Below are 21688 nucleotides of genomic sequence, written 5' to 3' on the forward strand. Positions count from 1 at the left end.
TCTCGAACTTCAGGGCTCAAGCGATTCGCCCGCCTCGGTCCCGAAGTCTGGAATAACAGGCTTGAGTGTCCGGCCGAAGCCTGAACTCGTGTTTTTGAGTTCAATTATTTTTGCGGAATTGAATTGAACCGAACCGAATGGAATGGGAGCTTGCAGAGAGCTCTACTCAAAGCAGTTCCTAAGGTTGATGGGGTGGAAGAAAACAAACAGAACCGGTGTTGGCGTGGCCAAGTCGCTGCAGAGTGCCAAACCGGAGCTGCTCGCGCAGACGCAGTGCCAAGCCCGTGAGGGGATGGGACAGTGGGCAGGGGAGGGGCGTTCCCTGGGCCCTGCCCCTCCCTGCCCTGCTTTAGTTCCAGGCATCGCCACTGGGGGCGGCCGCGGCCTCCCCAGCGGCAACGGCCACGAAGCTGCGCGGCCCTGGTTTCCAGCCGGGCCCTTTTCGCGGCCGGGCCCCAGCATGGATACCCTCAGTGCTGTGGGCCTGGCAGCCGCTGCGCCCTCGCTTTCTTGACATTCCCTGACTTCTGTGCTCTCTTCCCCAGGCCACCCCAGCAGACATGTTTGCCAAGGCCTTTCGGGTCAAGTCCAACACGGCCATCAAGGGGTCGGACAGGTGAGGGAGGAAAGGGGTCTGCTCTGCCACCAGAACAACGAGACATCTCTTGGGCCCGCCTGGCCCATAGCCCTCGCTATTTTTGGCCGACATCCTCTGGTGGAGGCCGAGGGGGTATGCCAGGGAAGGGACCCCAGGAGGCAAGGGTGGGTTAGACACATTTTGAAGTGAGGATGGAGGGGGACCTGGCTGTCTTTTGGATAGTCTAGTGAATGTAAAACGTAGTTAAGTCAGCGTTTACTGACTGCACACTATTTAAGGTGTTGTGGAGAATGCAGAAATGAAGGAATACAGGATTCTTGCCCTCCAAAGAGATTAATACCCCTTGGAAGAGATCAGATGGGATACCAAGAATTAAAAGTATAAGAGAAAAAAATGACTAGTGATTACTTCTGGCAGGAGAGACAGCTGGAAACTGAGGTGGGAGGGAATAAGGCACATGTGATAAGAAATGTATCTGTTCAGACAGGGTCACAAATGGAGATTGTGTTTGAAATTTTGTAACCAATGCTTTCTGTAGGTCTCATGGCATAGTTATTTAATCATAAACTGGCAGATTTGCGAAGCATATATGAGAAAGGAGTGGGCCCAAGGGCTAGGCATGAAGTCAGGAAGGCAGGGCTGTTTCCTGTGTCAGGCTAACTTGGATTGTGCACTGGGCCTGTTTCCCCACTCATAGAATGGAAAGGCATACCCCAGGAATGAGTGAAAATAGATGACAATGGATGAAAAAGAGTTTAGGATGTTTCGGAAGAGTGTGTGAGACTAGGACATCATAAACCAGGCAATCTTTTTTTTTGCCCTTGTGATTTTATAGTGAACACTTTTGAGTTCTTGATATTTATTAAAAGTCTGTACAGGCAGCATTCACAGTGCTGGTGTGCTTTCTACAGGAGAAAGCTTCGAGCTGATGTGACAACTGCTTTCCCCACCCTTGGAACTGATCAAGTCTCTGAGTTAGTACCTGGAAAGGAGGAACTCAACATTGTGAAGTTGTATGCTTACAAAGGGGATGCAGTGACTGTGTACGTGAGTGGTGGTAACCCCATCCTCTTTGAACTGGAGAAAAATCTGTATCCAACAGGTACGACAACAGGATGAAGATGGCCATTACCATTAGGTAGTTCTTGCCTAACATCTGCTTCTCTCTGTTTCTTCTATTAACCTGTCTCCCATAAAATAAGCAAGCACAAAATCTTCCAATACCATCCCCAAGGATCTTTGTGGACTTAGTGTTCCTAGAATTGAATCTTCCAATTCTAGGATGCAAAAGGTTTTCTCTTATGCAAAACCACTATAGGAAGGATTAAAAAAGGGCTAACACAGTAAGTAAGGGTGGTTGCAAAGGGAAGTTCTGAGATGAAGTAACAGTGGCTGAGAAGTTTACAGTGGGTTGACTAGGGATAGAGCAGAGGTCTTGAAAAGCATGGAATTTCAGGGCATGTCTCCATGAGACGGAGTCTTGCTCTGTCGCCCAGGCTGGAGTGCAGTGGCGTGATCTCGGCTCACTGCAAGCTCCGCCTCCTGGGTTCACACCATTCTCCTGCCTCAGCCTCCCGAGTAGCTGGGACTACAGGTGCCTGCCACCACGCCTGGCTAATTTTTTTGTATTTTTTAGTAGAGATGGGATTTCACTGTGTTAGCCAGGATGGTCTCGATCTCCTGACCTTGTGATCTGCCCGCCTTGGCCTCCCAAAGTGCTGGGATTACAGGCGTGAGCCACCGCACCCGGCCAAAAATATATATATTTTTTAGAGACAAGATCTTACTCTGTCACCCAGGCTGAAGGGCAGTGGTGTGATTGTAGCTAACTGTAACCTCAACCTCCTGTGCTCAAGGGATCCTCCTGTCTCAGCCTCCTGTGTAGCTGGGACTACAGGCATATGCCACCATGTCTGGCTACTTTGAAAATTTTTGGTGGAGACAGGGTCTCACTGTGTTGCTCGGGCTGATCTTGAACTCTTGAGCTCAAGTGATTTTCCTGCCTCAGTCTCCCAAAGTGTTGGGATTACAGGCGTGAGCAGGGTGCCCAGCTTAAAAAATGTTTCTTAAAACTGTCTGTGGCAGGATTTTCCTAAAATACTGAAAAGAGATACTGTAATAGGAATGAAGCTGGATTGATAAGCTACGTATCCAGCTGTTTTCATGATGTTCTTTAACCATATGTCTCACAGGGATTCTTTTAGGCTTTGAGTGGCTCTCTAGGAATCTTTGCCTTCTCTGTCACAAATCTCAGGGACTCAGTCTCCTTTTCTCTTTTCCATAGCTGCTGACACCTACTTTGTTTTTTTTTTTTTTTTGAGACGGAGTCTCGCTCTGTCACCCAGGCTGGAGTGCAGTGGCGCGATCTCGGCTCACTGCAAGCTCCGCTTCCCGGGTTCACGCCATTCTCCTGCCTCAGCCTCCTGAGTAGCTGGGACTACAGGCGCCCGCCACCGCGCCCGGCTAATTTTTTTGTATTTTAGTAGAGACGGGGTTTCACTGTGGTCTCGATCTCCTGACCTTGTGATCCGCCCGCCTCAGCCTCCCAAAGTGCTGGGATTACAGGCGTGAGCCACCGCGCCCGGCCCCTACTTTGTAACTTAGGGCTTTTCATCCTCCAGGGTTGGCTGCAACAGTGTAATGCAATATCCATAGGCCACTCGTGCCCCTGATCTCACGTCCTTGCTGTACCTGGAGACAACCACAATGCTTTTTGACCTAGGGGTTTTTACTGCTAATCACTATGGAACCAGAGGGGATAAAAATGGTAAACATGGGAAAGTTCCCAGATTTTATACAGCTGGCTTCCTGTTCTTAGGCTTCTTGCTTCTGAAGCCATAAATAAAAGCTTCATTGGTTCTCTGCCCTCACTTTTTTGTCCACTGTGGCCATTTTCTGCTGCTGCAATCCAGGTGCCTCCAAATTTCAAGTGACACTCAGTTTCTTAGGTTTTTTCCTTCCTCAAAAATGAAACCTCTCTGGGCATCCCCTTACAACCTTCTCTTTAGCTTTGAGTTGAGTTTCTTTCCTGTATTCTAATTAAAGCGACCATAGTGTTAGGTTTTCCATTTCTCTAAAAGATTGGCTTTTGGTAATAGTGTTTTCTGGATGTCTTTTTGTACAGTGTACACGCTGTGGTCCTATCCTGATCTTCTGCCAACCTTTACAACATGGCCTCTGGTACTCGAGAAACTGGTAGGGGGAGCAGGTAAGAGGAGTTTCCTATATTCTGGCTATTGGCTGAAACCTACTTGGCAAAAGCCAACTGGTGTAATAAACTTACCCATTTCTTGTGTTTCTGTGGTTGAAAAATGGGATTTTTTCTCCTCTTCATTTTATGTTTCTCACTTGGCTGGTTCCACCAGATCTCTGGGCCTCCCTGGCCCTGTTGTAAGGCTTAAATAAGTGTTGTGAAAGTACTTTGTTAGCCACCATGTGCTATACTATAAATCAATAAGCTGAATTTAGGAAACTAGGACAAGACAGATCATGTTATAGGCTACTCAAACTTTTTTTTTTTTTGAGATGGAATCTCACTCTGTAGCCCAGGCTGGAGTGCAGTGGCATGATCTTGGCTCAGTACAACCTCTGCCTCCCAGGTTAAAGGGATTCTCCTGCCTCAGCCTCCTGAGTAACTGGGATTACAGGAGTGTGCCACCACGCCTGGCTAATTTTTGTATTTTTAGTAGAGACAGGGTTTCACCATGTTGGCCAGGCTGGTCTCGAACTCCTGACCTCAAGTGATCTGCCCCCCCCCCCCCTTGGCCTCCCAGAGTGCTGGGATTACAGGCGTGAGCCACTGCACCTAGCTAACAGTACCTCTTTTATGTCAGGAGACTGTTAGGAGCTGAGTCTGGAGAGGAAGTGAAGGTCCCCACTTCTGACTTAGAAACCACCATTTGAATAAAAATAAATATCCTGCTATTGGATGGGCGAAGGGGTCATCAAAGGTGTAAGCCACAGGCATAAGGCACTGCACCCAGCCAGGACACTCAAACTCTGTTTGACCTTTAACCCCCTGAGGGGAGAAGGTCTGATACTGAAGTTGCCATTTTTCATTTTTATTATGAATAACACAGTTGATACCTAATAACTATTTTTTCGTTGAGTGAGTCAGGAAATGATGAAGTAAAACACAGAGTCAGATGGAGGCCGAATGCAGGTTGTGATGTTTTTGTTTTGTTCATTGCAGATTTGATGCTGCCTGGACTAGTGATGTCCCCTGCTGGTCTGCCTCAGGTACAGAAGGGCGACCTCTGTGCCATTTCCTTGGTGGGGAACAGGTACTGTGCCAGGCAATTCTGCCTTTGGGGGGAAAACTTGTGTAAAAGAGAAGTTGGAGGGGAATAACAGCTTATAAAGCATATGAACAAAAGAGTGAAAGCAAAAATCGGTTTTGGAAGAAGCAGAGTGGGCCAGCAGGGGAATGGCAGCAAACCTATGGGGAGTCTATGCATCTCGGCAGAGTATATTTGCTGTTTGCTGTTGCTGCTCTGTTTTCTTTCAACTTAGCATTTTTATTTTATTTTATTTTATTTTATTTTATTTTATTTTATTTTTTAGATTTACAGAAGAGTTGCAAAGATAGTAGAGTTCTGACATGCTCATTATCCAGCTTCCTCTAATGGTAGCCTCTTACATAACCACAACATAAATTATTACCACTAAGGAATTAACATTGGCAAAGTACTGCTAACTAAACTACAGACTTTATTCGTATTTTCTCAGTTTTTTCACTGATAGCTTCTTTCTCTTCACATATCCAGTGTAAAATACCAATTTGCATTTAGTCGTCGTGTCTTCTTAGTCTCCTTCTGTTTGTGACCTTTTTTGTTTTTTCGTTGTCTTTCATCAACCTCGTGCTTTTTCCCTATATCCATATCATTATCCTCATCTTTTAATTATTTTTGATAGCTTTACTGAGATACGGTTTACATACAGACAGGATCTCTGTTGCTCAGGCTGGTCTCAAACTGTTGGCTTCAAGCGATACTCTTGCCTTGGCCTCCCAATGAGTTGGGATCACAGGCATGAGCCACTGCATCTAGCCTCCACTGCTTCTTTTTAAAAATAAGAAGTAATTGTATGAACAACTGAAAAATTAAAAGCCCCCCTTACCCCACAGTCTTTTTCTCCTGGAAATAACCATTATCATTTTGATGTGTATCCTTCTTGTCGTTGTTCTACACATATATACATGTGCGTATAAAAATACCTGGCTTAGGATATGTGTGTTTAAAATTCAAACAAAATTATACTGTGTCTGTGTTATTTTTTCACTTAATATTGTGTGGACATTTTCTTTTTTTAATTTTTGTTTTTAAACTGTTACATCTTAGTATTTAAATGTGGACATTTAAATACTAACTTAATAACACATTTAAATTTAACTGTGTGTTAAATAAGAACACACAGATCTGCCAGATCTTTTTACCTGTTGTGTGATGATGGAACAGGCCCCCTCCTGGTGGACATTGAGGTTGCCTCCAATTTGTCTCTATTACAAATGTTATCTTATTGATGCCTCTAGGGACACTGTTGCCAGTATTTTTCCAGAGTAGATACTAAAATGCAGAATTGTTAGGTTGAAGATCATGTGTATTTTCTGTTTTCCTACAAACAAGCTGTATCAGTTTTTACACCTACCTGCAGCATATATGGAACCTATTTCCCTATACACTCGCCAATACTGGATATGATGGGTCATCTTCATTTGTGTTATCCTAGTGAGTGAAAAATTACATCTTACTATTTTTCTTTATGGATATGACCAAGATGGACTCATTATTTTGATAGAGTCTCTCTTTGAGAGAGAAGGAAAGAGCGATGGTAGGCACGATAGGTGTCAGTGTTCAAAGTTCTTATTTCTGCTACTCATATTCTTCTATTTTCCTTGAATGCTTTGGAACCAAGCACCTAAAAACTTTTGTTTACCTGTAGCAGAAATTACAGTTGAAAAGAATGATGATGTTACCGTTTTTCTCCCCCAATATTCTATCTGAGATAGGAGGAAACTGTGTAAATGAATATTTGGCCTGTTCACTTTAGCCTTTAGAGTGTATATGGGGGTGGAGCTGTGGATGGTTTGTGGTGGGGTAATGATATGAGGGGTTGTTAAAAATACAAGTCATGTTCAAGACTGGAGTTCTCAAGCCATTGACCTTTCAGGGGTAGATGAGAAAAACCTTTTAAAAACTGGGAAAGAAACCAGATTCAGATTTTGTGGAAGGAACTGACCTATAGGTACAGTTAGCAGAGCTGCCAGGCATAAAGTAAGTTCAAGTGTTGGGAACTCTCATTTGGACCCTGGCTACCTTGCCAGGCTTATGTATTATTCCCCCACTATTATCCAGCTAGTCACCCATCCTTACAGGCAATATCTGATTGATCAATGCTTGAGTAACACTGGGCTAACAGATTTCTCATCTGGGCTTTGGAAGCTTGTGTAGTTACTATATATGTGGTTGTTTTTGATATCCTGGAAACATCCAGTTCTTAGATATGTAGTTACACTGAGCAACCCCTCTTATAAAGTTAACTCAGAAGGAACTTCTCTAGTTGGCCCCACTGTGTGTCTCTTCCCTCTTCCCTATGGCATCTCTCAGCCTCATTTATCATATATGAATTGCCTCCCCTTTAAACTTCCTTATGGGATGGCTATGACTTCTTTAAGGTAGAGGAGATAATTTATATTTTTGAAATTAATGAAAGGGAGCATTAAATGCCCTTCCAAGACATTTAATTCACAGCAGGATTAAATCACTACCTGGATTTAATTCACAGCAGGAATAAAACAAAGGCAGTGATAAAGTCAACAGAGGAGTTCCTAATATAGAAGTTTAATGTTTGGTCAAGGGATTTTTGAAAGTAATATTTATAGGTAATCTGAAGAAAACTGAGAGTGGACTGAGTTTGGTTCTGTGATACCAGACCTTCAAATTGGTAACCTTGGTATTTTTACCACATGTGTCAGAAGATGATCCTAACATGTGCCCTTCCCATAGGCTTTCCCTGACCCTGGTGTCTGGCTTCCTTCTTCTTAGAGCCCCTGTCGCCATTGGAGTCGCAGCCATGTCCACAGCTGAGATGCTCACTTCAGGCCTGAAGGGAAGGGGCTTCTCTGTGCTCCACACTTACCAGGACCACTTGTGGTGGGTACAGAGTTTCTTCTGTTTTACAGAGAACCGGGGCAGCTGGGGAGAGGATGGGGCCTGAGATTCAGGAGTGAGAGTGTTGGTCCTAGCCATGTCTTTAAGCAAGTTGTTAACCCCAGACTTTCATTTCCTTACCAAATATAAAGAAAATATTTTTTCCCCTGCTTGGACAAGTAATGAGAGAGAACTTTATTTTCTAAGTGAATTATAAATCTTAGACCCAAAAGAAGACCTTAGGGATCATCTGCTCTGCCTCTCAGTACAGTGATACTCACTTTTTTATAGGCCTGGTCAATCTGGCCCTAGCTGCCATGCACATTTTAGGTATCATGTGGCCCCATGATGAGTGCTTCTGAATCCAAATCATGGCGGGGTAGACCTTAGGTACCAGGATTATAACCTGATTACTTTTATGTTATTCAGATTTCACATTCCAGACTCCTCCTCCTCATGGAAGTAACGCATTCTGACTGTAAAGGTTGCATTCTTGAGACCCGTACCTGTTCGTTTTCTGGTTATTTTCTTTTCATTTTAGCAAAACAGTAAGCAGTGATTTTCTCAAAAAACACATTTAGCCAAGTATTGTGGCCTGTTGAGATAGATTCATTCTTATATTTTCTAGCCCAGTCTTGAAATTACTAATTTTTTTTTTTTTGAGATGGAGTCTTGCTCTGCTGCCCAGGCTGGAGTGCAGTGGCTTGATCTCAGCCCACTGCAAGCTCCGCCTCCCAGGTTCATGCCATTCTCCTGCCTCAGCCTCCCGAGTAGCTGGGACCGCAGCTGCCTGCTACCACGCCCGGCTAATTTTTTGTATTTTTAGTAGAGACGGGGTTTCACCGTGTTAGCCAGGATGGTCTCCATCTCCTGACCTCGTGATCCCCCCGCCTCGGCCTCCCAAAGTGCTGGGATTACAGGCGTGAGCCACTGCACCTAGCCTTTTTTTTTTTTTTTGGGAGGGGTTTTGCTCTTGTTGCCCAGGCGTGGAGTGCAATGGCACAATCTCAGCTCACTGCAACCTCTGCCTCTCGGTTCAAGTGATTCTTCTACCTCAGCCTCCCGAGTAGCTGGGATTACAGGCATGTGCCCACAACAGCCAGCTAATTTTTTTGTTTTTAGCAGAGACAGGGTTTCACCATGTTGGCCAGGCTCATCTCGAACTCCTCACCTCACGTGATCCGCCCATCTAGGCCTCTCAAAGTGCCGAGATTACAGGCGTGAGCCACCACTCCCGGCCAGAGTTATTAATTTTACAAGTACTGTCCGAGCCCTCCTTTGCTGGAGGTACAACCTTGTTTTAGCCTGTTTTTAGGTATTTGAGGGCTGATGACTGATGTTCTCCTAGCACCTGTTGTTTAACTATCAGTCCAGGCAACAGCAATCAAGGTCAGGTTGTCTAAGTTATTTTAGCAGCAGCTGTTTTGGTTCTCTCCCTGCACCTTGAAAAAAATATTTATGGTATTTAGCTGATCAGAATAGCCTAAACATACCCTTTGGCTTTACTGTGAACAATACTGAGAAGCCTTGCCATAGCTATTAGTTAAAACTTAGTTTGATTTGCATAATGTTGGCTAAGATAAAGCTTTTTACTGCTCTGTGTGCTTTGCTATGTGGCATCTCCTTTTTTCCTGTCTTCCTAAGGCTTAGTGGCATAAAACCATGGCAATCTCTGCTTTCCACGTTAGACTACATTTGATGTAACACAGAAGCCACTGATTTTGCAGGTCCAGGTGTTTGTGTTTTATTACATATGCTGAACCCTGGGTTTGCATTTCACCAAACAGATATTACAGATGCATTTGCGATCTTAATGTTCATATTTAATTCAAATTGGTTTTATTGTTAACTCAGATGAAGGGAACATTTTTGGGAGTTTATCTTAAACTCCTTTTTCTTTAATCTTTCTCAGTCTTGGGATGTCTATTAATAGTATTATTCTTTTGGAATAGGGAGGAGACAAGATTTATTCTCCCCATTTCAGAGATGAGGAAACTGAGGCATGGAACTTTTAGGGGCCCAGAATTAAAAGTATGCTTGAGATGAGGGCACAGGCTCTCTGCCCCCTCCTGGCTACTCCTGCCTATTGGCTCTCTGCTGTCTCTGACCTCACTGCTGACTCTTCCATGGCCAGGGTTGGAGAGTATTGGGGCTGCTGCTTGATGTTTCTGACATGAGATTTTTCCAGGCGATCTGGAAACAAGTCCTCTCCACCTTCCATTGCTCCACTGGCCCTGGATTCAGCAGATCTCAGTGAAGAGAAGGGATCTGTCCAGGTGGACTCCACCCTGCAGGGAGACATGAGGCACATGATCCTGGAGGGGGAAGAGGAGAATGGGGAGGCTCACCAGGCATGTGAAGAGAAGTCTCTCTCAGAAGCCCCAGAAGACACCAGCACAGGGGGCCTGAACCAAGACTCCACAGATAGCAAAACGCTTCAAGGTATAACTCTAGGAGGAGAAGAGCCCATCTCCCCACCTCTCAATTTAGGAGACTGACGAGCTCCACTCCACTGCTGACTAGAATGGCCGTTAAGCTCCCAGGGGAGGAGGGGAAGGTCCTTATTTTCTGTGAGGGTGGCGCAGCAGCCCTTTCACATCTTGTTTTTGAGTCCTTTCCACATAAGTCATGTCTTCCTGGGTGCTAATCTGCCCTGGCATTTGCCTGTTTTCAGCTACAAAGCCCTCCAAGGTTTCTTCTGGCTCAACTTCTCTGGGTGAACACTCCTAGCTTGGTGGGACTTTGTGGCTTGACTCCTTCTCTGGGGTCAACCCTCTTAAAAGGCTCAGGGCTCAAGAGAGGCTGGGAGCTTTGGTACCTGGGAATAGGTTCCTTTCAGAGCCAAGGGGGCGAAGTAAGGATGAAGCTGGGGGTCGTTTTCTTGCACCAGGTGTTCTGTATCCCTCAGGAAGGATATGGCTCTTGTCTTTTCCCTGCAGAGCAAATGGATGAGCTGTTACAGCAATGCTTCTTGCATGCCTTGAAGTGCCGAGTCAAAAAGGCTGACCTCCCTTTACTCACCAGCACTTTCCTTGGCAGCCACATGTTCTCCTGCTGGTATGGAAGGCACTGATGTGGGCTGGAGGCCGGGGCCGGGATCTCACGTGTGCTCCTTGGTAGTAGGACAGAATGGGGACGAAGCAGGGACTGGTTGAGGGACATGCTATGGAAAGAGTGGAGGGGAAGGCTTATCTGACAAATATATTACTTCCTGGGTTCTAAAAACTTAATTCTTAGCTTGCTGGGCTGTTAAAACAAAATCTTAAATTTTAGCCAATGAAAGGATATTGAGGACCGCAAAGTTAAAATTCCTGAGATTCTGTAAACACTGCCTCTGCCGTGGGGGTTCTGGGCAACCTCACAAATCGGGCAGCATGTCCTATGCAGGAAGTGTCCCAGGGCAGCCTCTTTGTCAGGAAGCTTCTTCTGGAACATTCAACCTCCTCACACTTCTGAAAAGTATGTGGGGGGGCCACATTAGGTTTTATTAGGAAGAAGAATTGGTGTGAACACCCCGTCCCGGCCCACCCCATCCAAAACACAAGTCACCAGGAGAGGTAGTATTGCATGTGGATAGAACCTGGATTTTGAAGATAGAGCCATCTGGGCTCAACTGCTAGGTCTCCAGGATGTTCGAGCAAGGTGCATTTTAGCTTGTTACTGGGCTTCTCTGGGTCCTAACTTCTAATAATCATGGGATTGCTGTAAAGATTACATAACCTGAAACATAATAAGCATTCAGTAAATACTATCATGTCAGGAGGTTTGCTTATTTATTTTTACCCTGAGATTGAATTTATTTATTTATTTATTTTTTGTTTTGAGACACAGTTTCACTCTTGTCACCCAGGCTGGAATGCAGTGGCGTAATGTCAGCTCACTGCAACCCCTGCCTCCCAGGTTCAAGAGATTCTCCTGCCTCAGCCTTCCTGAGTAGCTGGGATTACAGGCACATGCCACCATACCCAGCTAATTTTTGTATTTTTAGTATTGATGGGGTATCACCATGTTGCCCAGGCTGGTCTTGAACTCCTAACCTCAAGTGATCCACCTGCCTCAGCCTCCCAAAGTGCTGGGATTACAGGCGTGAGCCACTGTTGCCGGCCTGAATTTATTTCTTTTTGAGAATCTGGCTGTGATTTTTTTAAAAGGTGATTCTTAATGTAATGTCTTCCCATTTATACTTGGGCATCTTTAAGCTATCCTGTATAAGTGTGATGTCTGGAGTGTGTGGAGGGATACTTGGTAATCTGTCCTGACTTTCTTGGGTTGCAGATACATGGTAAAGGGGGCCCCTTCTCTGTAGGATAAGATCCTGGGGTGGATTCTAGAAGGACTCCTCAAGAATCCACTGCTACTGCATGTCATGTTTTGAGAGAAGATGTAAGTTCTGGGGAGAAGAAAAGATTATAGCTTTTATTGGGAATGTCCCCTCCAAAACTAACTGCTGTAGCGCAGGGGTCAGCACATTTTTCTGTAAAGGGCCAGATAGTAAATATGAGTATTTTCAGTTTTGCAGGTCATACCATCTCTGTTGCAACTACTTGATGCTGCCATTGTAGCACTAATGTGACCATAGACAGTAGATAATTAGTTGGCCAGACCTGACCCCAGGCTGCGGCTTGCTGGGCCCGACTCCAGGCCTGGCTGCCCACAGTGTGAGTTTGCTGTTGCAACTTTGGAGGCCACAGAAGGTTGTCTGGTGTGGGAGGAATCTAAGGTTGTATCCAATGCAGTAGCCACTGGCCACATGTCACTATTTTCAGCTTAAATTAATTTAAAGTAAATAAAATTTAAAATTCAGTTCCCTTGGTCATAGTCACACTTCAAGTGCTTACTACCCACATGTGGCTAATGGCTGCCCTGTTAGACAACACAGAGAACATTCCACGTCTGTGAAAAGTTCTGTTGAACAGCACTGATTTAGAATGTCCCATAGTCTGTGCCCCTCTCGGATGTCACCCCTGGGCAGACAGTTTTGGCACAGTGGCGTCTCTCTGAAGGTGGGGGAGGAAGGCTGAGGAAAAAGGCCCTCCTCTCAGTGTCAGGCAGGTCCCAGCATGACTGCTTGTTAGCTTAACTTGCCTTTTCCATCTGCCATCAGCCCCGAAGGACAACAACTGGACATAAGGAAGTCAAGCTACAAAAAGGTAAGCAAGGATCTTCTTTGCAGATCCCATGCAGAGAGTTTTGTAGGGGCACATATGACGTAAGCCAGATGGACACTGGGGAAGCCTTGTGTACCAGGCTCAGGCTAGAATTAAGCTTTTTGACTCTAAGTATAAGGGGGAAGAAAGAAACTCTCTCTGGGCTGAAGCAGTTGGTGGCACCCACTCTCCTTTCCCCTTTGATCCCTTTATATCTGATTAGAGTTCTGAACGGCCTCACTAATTAGTCTCTAGCAGCTTCTTGCTCCCTGACCCTCAGGTTGGGGGCCTCCCAGTTCCTGGTTGGTGAAGGCAGGGGCTGTCTCATATCCCTGCACAGTCCCTGCCTAGCTCACTCTGGCACATCCTGGGTGCTCAGTATGTGTGTGGAATCAATGAAGTCCCCTACCACTGGCCCTCTCTCCCTTAGCTCTCTAAGTTCCTGCAGCAAATGCAGCAGGAGCAGATTATACAGGTGAAGGAGCTGAGCAAAGGGGTGGAGAGCATTGTGGCTGTGGACTGGAAACACCCGAGGTGAGTGCAGGGGGCCTGTCACTGTAGCCCAGCTGGCCCCAGGGCACCTGGGCCACGGACTGGGGATTGCTAAGATGCTAGTATAAAATGTGTTTTTTCTTTCCTTCTGCTGGGTTTTAGGATTACATCTTTCGTCATACCCGAGCCCTCCCCGACCTCCCAGACTATCCAGGAGGGTAGCAGGGAACAGCCCTATCACCCTCCAGATATAAAACCCCTCTACTGTGTCCCAGCCAGCATGACCCTGCTCTTCCAGGAGTCTGGCCACAAGTGAGTTTTTGGAGAGCAGCCCTTCTCTGCCTGCTTGGTGTTCTGGCCTACAGTTCCTCTCAACCTGAGTAGTGCTCTTTTGCAACTGGCAAAACCTGCTCTGCCCCTGTTCCCTTCTCCAAAATCCAGCTTCCAGCCTCCTTCCCTGGGCAAGTTCCTCTGGACTAAATGAACGAGTAGGTCTTAACCTTTTCTGCCTGTAATTTTCTTCACATGGTCATGCTCACTTCAGTCAGGAAAAGGGAAGAAACTAGAGGCCAAAAGCTAAGGAAAGTCCCCTGCTCAGCAGGGGGTGAGTCTGGGCATCTACATTTTGTCTCATGGCACAGCACGAACTAACCCCTGGGTCACTTCTCCTCACCTAGGAAGGGGAGCTTTCTGGAGGGCAGTGAGGTCCGAACGATCATCATTAACTACGCCAAGAAAAATGACCTGGTTGATGCAGACAACAAAAAGTGAGTGCATGAGAAGCACTAGATCTGTCTTATTGGGTCTTTGTCTTTAGCAGACATAGACACATTTGGGGAGGGAGAATAGAAAACCATAGCATCTTGGAGGTAATTAAGACCAGTGGTTTCCAAACCATGGGCTGTGGACACTCAGAGTTATTGTCTGGGGTGTTCAGATCCATGTATACTATCAACATTGACTACAGACTAGGTAAATATTCTCTCACAAATACCCATGAATCATCTTTAATTGGCTATTGTGAGGAATAAAATGTAAGCTTACAAAGAATTTACTGAAGTCATAGCATTTGGTATTTATTTTTATTGATATTTGTACATACTTATGGGGTGCATGTGGTATTTTGTTACATGCACAGAATGTATAATAATCAAGACAGGGTATTTGGGGTATCATCACCTTGAGTATTTACCATTTCTATGTGCCGAGAACATTTTAAGTCCTCTCTTCTAGCTATTTTGACATACACAATACATTGTTAACTACTCTGCTCTCACCTTACTCTGCTCTCAAAGATTAAACTTATTTCTTCTATCTAACTGTATGTTTGTACCAATTATAGTATTATTTTCTTAAAAGGGGATACAGATGGTAAACTACCAGATGAAGAGAGTTCCATTGATTGTTTTTTACTTTAATGGCCAGGCACTGTGCTGGTGTCTGTAATCCCAACATTTTTGTAGGTCAAGGTGGGAGGATCACTTGAGGCCAGGGGTTTGAGACCCACCTGAGCAGCATGATGAAACTCTGTCTCTACAAAAAATACAAAAATTAGCTGGGCCTGGTAGGGCGTGCCTGTAGTCTCAGCCACTTGGGAGGTTGAGGTGGGAGGATTGCTTGAGCCTAAGAGGTTGCAGCTGCAGTGAGCAATGATCATGCCACTGCACTGCAGCCTGGGTGACGTAGTGAAACCACATCTCAAAAAAAATTTTTTTTTCACTTTAAAAAAAATCATCATGATAAAAAGTTGAGACATACCAGCTTAATCTAATACCTTCATTTTATTTTATGTTTTATATTTTTATTTTTGAGATGGAGTTTTGCTCTTGTTGCCCAGACTGGGGTGCAGTGGTACAATCTCTGCTCACTGCAACCTCTGCCTCCCAGGTTCAAGCGATTCTTCTGCCTCAGCCTCCCAAGTAGCTGGGATTACAGAGATGTGCCACCACGCCCGGCTAATTTTTGTATTTGTAGTAGAGACGGGGTTTCACCATGTTGGCCAGGTTGGTCTCGAACTCCTGACCTCAAGTGATCCACTCGTTAGGCCTCCCAAAGTGCTGGGATTACAGGTATGAGCCACCGTGCCCAGCCTAATTTTTGTATTTTTAGTAGAGACGGGATTTTACCATGTTGGCCAGGTTGGTCTTGAACTTCTGACCTCAGGTGATCCTCCCTCCTCAGCCTCCCACTGCACCTGGCCAACACCTTCATTTTAAAGATCCCCACTTCTTTCTTTCTTCCTCACTAGCCAGTTGTGATGCTAAGCTTAGAAAGCTTTGTTCACATGCTTAGTAGCTAAGGCTCCTGATCTTCAAATTTATCCCATCTCACTTTCCCTTCCACCTCCTGCTTTTCCTAGGAAAGCATATGTGTACCTCCCACCCCTAAGGTATGTTGCCTTTTGGACTGTGGGCCCATAATTGATTCATATCCTGAATGTCTATAAAGGCCATATGAGAGATGAATCCTGAGTTAGCCTTCAGGTCAGAAGGGACAAGTCTAGGATTTCTTCATTACCTCTTCTTTGCCTTTAGTCTTGTGAAATTGGATCCCATCCTATGTGACTGCATCTTAGAGAAAAATGAACAGCATACAGTCATGAAGCTTCCATGGGACAGTCTTCTGACCAGGTAACGGGCATTGGCAGTCCCTCTCCAACTTTTCTATCCCCTCCCCTTAATATCGATCACACTGAACTTTAATACTGTCACTATCTTAGCCTTTGATTTTCTTTCTGTAATTCAAACCAAGTCAGTCTACATAAACACAGGCTTGAGGAACTCTGATTTGGGGGATCTTTGGAACAATTTGAGCCAATATGACATAGAAGAACTTGAAAGGGAGAACAAAAAGGAACACTAATTAAAAATAAGAACTTCAGGCAGGCCTAGTGGTGCATGCCTGTAGTCCCAGCGCTTTGGGAGGCGAAGGCAATAGGATTGCTTGGGCCCAGGAAGTGGAGGCTGCATTGAGCCATGTTCCCATCACTGCACCCCAGCCTGGGTGACAAGATGAGACCCTGTCTCAAAAAAAGAACTTACTCTGTTAAAGTGAGGGCATTTAAAAAAATAAGAAAAAATAAGAACTTCAATAAGATAGATGCAGAAGCAAAAAAAGGCTGGGGAAAAGTGTCTTAAAGTCTTTAAAGGAAAAATTTTTAATATTCCTTGTTTTCCACGTAACTGAAAATAGTTTATTATCAGGAGTCAGCAAACTACAGCCCATGGGTCAAATCTAGCCTGCCACCTGTTTTTGTAAATAAAGTTTTATTGGAACACAACCATATCCATTTATGTGTTGTCTGTGCTCTGGTTTTGTGCTCTAATGGCAGAACTGAGTAGTTGTAAGAGACCAGGTGACCGGCAAAAAACTGAAAATACTTACTGTCTAGCCCTTTATAGAAAAAGTTTATTGATCCTGATATATGTGATAGCAAGAGAAAACTTGGTTAGATAAAAGGTAGAAACTCCTTGTGGTAAAAGTGGTCTATAAAACATGTCAGAAATGTGAAGCAGCACTCGCAGGCAATAGGCTGCGTAAGGCACATTTTTGAGACAGGTAGTAGCCTCCACAAGGCAGACAGGGCAGATTCTCAAAAGGCCAGGTCAGTGGACCATTTCCAGGGGCTCAAGTCACTGATGTTCCCATGTTTGAATCAGTGGGTGTCAACCTTGGCTGTACTTTAGGGAGCTTTAAAAATACGTAGCCCTGAAATGAGATACAGATTTCATTGATCTGGCTGCAGCTCCCTAGGGATTTGAATAATTCTAATATGCAACCAAGGTTGTGAACCTTCAATTTTAGCCTACACCTAACTGCCTGCTGGTAGTGGGGTATGAGGAAATGGTTCCTGTTGGTTTTATCAGTTTGTAACTCATAACTTCTGTTTCAGGTGTTTGGAAAAATTACAGCCTGCCTATCAAGTGACCTTTCCCGGACAAGAGCCCATTGTGAAGAAAGGGAAAATCTGTCCAATTGACATCACCCTAGCACAAAGAGCTTCCAATAAAAAGGTAATTTACAAAGTTCAAGGATGGTGATGTAATGTTCTTGCCAAGTTCTAGTCTCCCTAATGTGATTGGAGGTTTTAGATTGGCCTCAAACACATCAAAGATTTTTTATGAAACACCCGTGTTTATGTGCCTGGGCTGGGCTCTGTATGAAATAGGTAAAGCTGACCCCGCTCACTCTAGGATTTTGTTCTAGGAAACTTGCTAGAGCCTGGTTCCAAAAGTAAACGAGATTTTATTTTTATTTTTTTCTTAGAACTATGTTACGGGCATTCAGCTCCCACATACTCTTTCACCTCTTAGGCCTTGCTCAATGAAAATAACTTGTAAAACACTTGCTGAAGGAACTGAGTGTGTTTAGCTTGGTAACACAAAGTTGGAGGGAACCAATGACATCTCTCCTCAAATATGTGCAGAGCTGTCCCCTGGCAAAGTAGTGCACTTATTCTATATGCCTTGAAAAGACAGAAATAGGTTATTGGGTGGAAATTCCAAGAAAACTCAGTTGAGTTCAAAATAAAGAACTTTGTAGTAGTGTACAGTTATGAGCATGGGCTTTGGATAGGACTGGGTTCAAATGCAGCCATTGCCTCACTGCCTGATCTTGAGCATGTTACTTCATCTCTTTTTGTCTCAGTTTTACTCTGTGAAAAATGGGGATAATACCTCGCTGGTAAGGCATTTTGAGGATCAAATGAAGGAGTATACATGGCTGAAGCACTTAGAATGTACTTGGCATATAAATACTTGTTTCTCAATAATTGAGAACCAGTAATGATAACCTTTATAATAATTAGTAATAGTCACTATTTATTGAGTTTAATGATGTGCCAGACACCAAACTAATTTTCATATATATAGTTTATTTAAACACTAATTTTCTGTTAGTAATGACAAATAGAATTGTCCAAAATTGAAATTGGTGCTTCATAAAATAGTGAATTTTTTTGGAGAGTCTGCAAGCAAAGATTAGGTGCACTTGTTGGGGGAGGATGTAGTTGGGGGGTCATGCATCAGGTGGGCAGTTGGAAGAGATATGTCCTCTAACGTCTTACTGATTCTAAGATTTTCTGGGTCTGAAGCCCATTGACAAGCATAAGGCTAGTTGGAGCTTTTATAGTCTTTATTGATAGCAGTCATCCCCCACACACCCCCTGATAGTAATACACTTTACCATCTGTAGTTATGAATGAGAAAGAATTTGTTTTAAAGCAACAAGAGGGAGAATTGTGATATTTTAAAAGCACTAATATTTTTCTTTTTTATCTCAAAGTCACATACTTGTCATTTGTGAAGTTGAGTAACAGAAAAATGCATGTGTTGTTGACTAGATTATTGATATTAAGGAACTATTGTTTGTTAATTTATTTTTAGATGTGATGATGGTTTTGTTTTTATGTTTAAATGAGTCTTGTCTTTTGGAGATACATACTGAAATATTTATAGATGAAATGATCTGATGTCTGGGGAGTTTTGCTTTAAAGTAATAGAGGAGTGGGGAGTAGACAGGGATACAGATGAATCAAGGTTGGCCATGAGTTGATAATCGTTGAAACTGGTGATAGGTACATGTGGGTTTATATACTATTCTGCTTTCATTTATGTTTTAAATTCTCCAAATAAAAAAATCTTTGAAAAAAAAGGTAGACATTCTATGTGATACAGAGAGTGTCTCTCCCTCTAAATATATAACACATATATTGGATGGGGTAAAGAGAATCAATTTAGAAGCACAAAAATAAGTTATTTGGATTAAAAAATTACTAGGGTTATAGGAATGGTGAACCATCACAGAACACAGGGGCTGAGGAGGCTGCTGAGGCTCCGGAAGACCCTCTGGAGGGAAGGGAATGCAGTCACCACTGTCAGTCTCTGTCCCCACTGTCCCCCCAGGTGACCGTGGTCCGGAACTTGGAGGCCTATGGTCTGGACCCATACTCAGTGGCTGCCATCCTTCAGCAGCGATGCCAGGCTAGCACCACCGTCACTCCTGCCCCTGGGGCCAAGGACAGCCTTCAGGTGCAAATCCAGGGAAACCAGGTCCACCACCTCGGCTGGCTATTGCTTGGTGAGCATCCCCTCTGAAGAGTGGAGGCATTGGTCTAGCTCAGCAAAGACCTTCCTGCCAACTCAACTTGCGTAATACACATACACACTCTTTCTCTCTCCATTTAGATTTTAGCGGCTAGCAAGAAGATAGAACCAATGTTTGAATCAGATCCTTTGGCTCCTTTCAAATTCAGTGTTTTCTCTTCCACCATTAGGGTAGTTTTCTTCCTAGTTGGTCCCTTTTTATAAAACATTCGGCGAGCACCCAAACTTTTGTGCTAGGTCCATTGTTGGGGTTTTTGCAGGCATCTCTCTTAATCATAATGATGCCGCAGAGCTGTTACCTGTTTTGCAGATGAGGAAACTGAGGCCCAGAGAGGTTCCGTGCCTTGCCCTGAGATGATCTGACTCTTGAGTGATAGAGCTGGGCACGGAGCTTTTTTAGACTCCAGAGTCTAAGTTTTTTTTCTTTTTGAGACGGAATCTCGCTGTGTCACCCAGGCTGGAGTGCAGTGGCACAATCTTGGCTCACTGCACTCACTGCAGCCTCTGCCTTCGGGGTTCCAGTGATTCCCCTGCCTCAGCCTCCCAAGTAGCTGGGATTATAGGTGCATGCTACCACGGCCAGCTAATTTTTTGTATTTTTAATAGATACTGGGTTTCACCATGTTGGCTAGGCCAGTCTTGAACTCTTGACCTCAGGTGATCCACCTGCCTCAGCTTCCCAAAGTGCTGGGATTATAGGCGTGAGCCACCACGCCTGGCTTAAAGCCTAAGTTCTTTCTACTAACTCTGGGTAGCCCAGCCTCCAGTTTGTCCTCACTTCAAACCAGCCTTCACATCTCTGCCTGAGTCAGCTTTCTTAAACAAATATGATCACATCACTCCCTTCTAAAAAACTTTGTATGCCTCTTCAATGCCTTCAGAATTAACTCCTAAGCTCAATAAACAAGACCTTCACAGCCTGACCCTGGCCTTACCCTAGCCTTCCCTGCAGGCTCTCTCTGGCAGCTCCTATACCCACGTTGCAGGCAGCAGCCGTCCTGGTCTCCTTGCAGTTCCCCAGATTCTCCTTGCATGTTCACCCACATGTGCTTCCACCTGGGCTATCCCCTTGCCTAGGATGCCCTCCCACACCTAAGCCCACCTGACCTCAGAGGCTCACTGGCCCAGCCCAGGTGTCCTGAGAGACCTGTCCCTAAATTAGCATTTTAAACATTGCTAATGTAGCATTTTCCAATTGTGTTTATATTTCTGGTTAATGTCTGCAGCTTGGCTAATTTTTTCTAATGTCTGAACCTCCTGCCAGACTGAGCTGCATGAGCCAGAAGCCTTGCCTTTTTCATCCTCAGGACCTGGCATATATTAAGTGCTCATTTAGGCAAATGTATTCCATGGCCTATGGCATGTTACTTCTAGACATGTTAACTTCTAGAATTGAGCCCCTTTATGTGAAGAACCCCATAGGAGGTACTGAGAAGAAATGTTATGAGGAAGAGAGGGGAGCACAGACTGAACAGACACATTCTCTGTCGTGAAAAAATTTTAAATGCCTGAAATACACCCATAAAGTAGTTCTTAGTGTGAAAATTTCAGAAGTATACACATCAGCCTTGAGGTGTAGGCGTAAGTGATCAGTCCCGAAGTTGAGTTTGAGCTGGGTAGAATGGCATTGTGAGACAACGGGGACTGGTGGAGGGCCGCCTGGGGAGCAAGGTCATGCTCCGCTGAGGAGTGTGTGCTTTTTGGATTGTAGAAGAGTATCAGCTCCCTCGAAAACACATCCAAGGTCTAGAAAAGGCCCCCAAACCTGGCAAGAAGAAGTGACAGACTCTTTTGTCTCACGTGGTGGATCCGTTGGAAATCCAAGCTCTGGGCTGGTAATTTTTATAAGCATTTTCAGCTTTTGCAAATACAAAATATAATTCTTTACAAAAATAAATTTTTATTCTAATCTAAATATGACTTCCCTCTGTTTCCTCCATTTAGCTGAAATGTTGTACTAATTTTTGAAGTCGGGAGTATTCTAAATGGACAGAAGAGGCCATGGTGGCTGCCTTTCTGCCCACATGGTTTCAATGATTTCATTCCTTCCCTGCTTTCCAGGCAGGCCAACCCATTCAGAGTTCTGGCAGGTGGGGCCTTCTGCTTTTTAAACTCCTACCAAATATCCTACTGCCTAATTAACTTCCTAGCCCCAAAATAGTTCCTTCTCATCTCAAAGGGTTAGTCACATAGAAAACA

The 21688-nt window shown here is 44.5% G+C and overlaps 1 protein-coding gene across 4 annotated transcripts in view; it reads left to right on the forward strand.

The window, feature by feature from the left end:
* The first annotated feature begins 348 nt into the window (after positions 1-348).
* Positions 349-21688, forward strand: part of EIF2D (eukaryotic translation initiation factor 2D) — a 33860-nt gene continuing 12520 nt past the window's right edge. The window contains exons 1-15 of one of the 4 annotated variants that reach the window (XM_017880904.1): positions 349-616; positions 1510-1700; positions 3723-3806; positions 4791-4881; positions 7642-7749; positions 9935-10188; positions 10686-10803; positions 12851-12896; positions 13324-13427; positions 13548-13697; positions 14063-14152; positions 15920-16015; positions 17278-17398; positions 19289-19463; positions 21201-21404. In XM_017880904.1, the coding sequence (XP_017736393.1) occupies positions 561-616; positions 1510-1700; positions 3723-3806; positions 4791-4881; positions 7642-7749; positions 9935-10188; positions 10686-10803; positions 12851-12896; positions 13324-13427; positions 13548-13697; positions 14063-14152; positions 15920-16015; positions 17278-17398; positions 19289-19463; positions 21201-21271 (1755 nt within the window). In that variant the 5' untranslated portion in view covers positions 349-560 and the 3' untranslated portion in view covers positions 21272-21404. Of the gene's footprint in view, positions 617-1509; positions 1701-3722; positions 3807-4790; positions 4882-7641; positions 7750-9934; positions 10189-10685; positions 10804-12850; positions 12897-13323; positions 13428-13547; positions 13698-14062; positions 14153-15919; positions 16016-17277; positions 17399-19288; positions 19464-21200; positions 21405-21688 lie in introns of those variants that run through there. The other 3 variants (XM_017880905.1, XM_017880906.1, XM_017880907.1) reach the window with 3 other exon arrangements.

The sequence above is a fragment of the Rhinopithecus bieti genome, unplaced genomic scaffold, assembly GCF_001698545.2.
Source record: "Rhinopithecus bieti isolate Rb0 unplaced genomic scaffold, ASM169854v2 scaffold_12049, whole genome shotgun sequence".
NCBI classification, from domain to species: domain Eukaryota; kingdom Metazoa; phylum Chordata; class Mammalia; order Primates; family Cercopithecidae; genus Rhinopithecus; species Rhinopithecus bieti.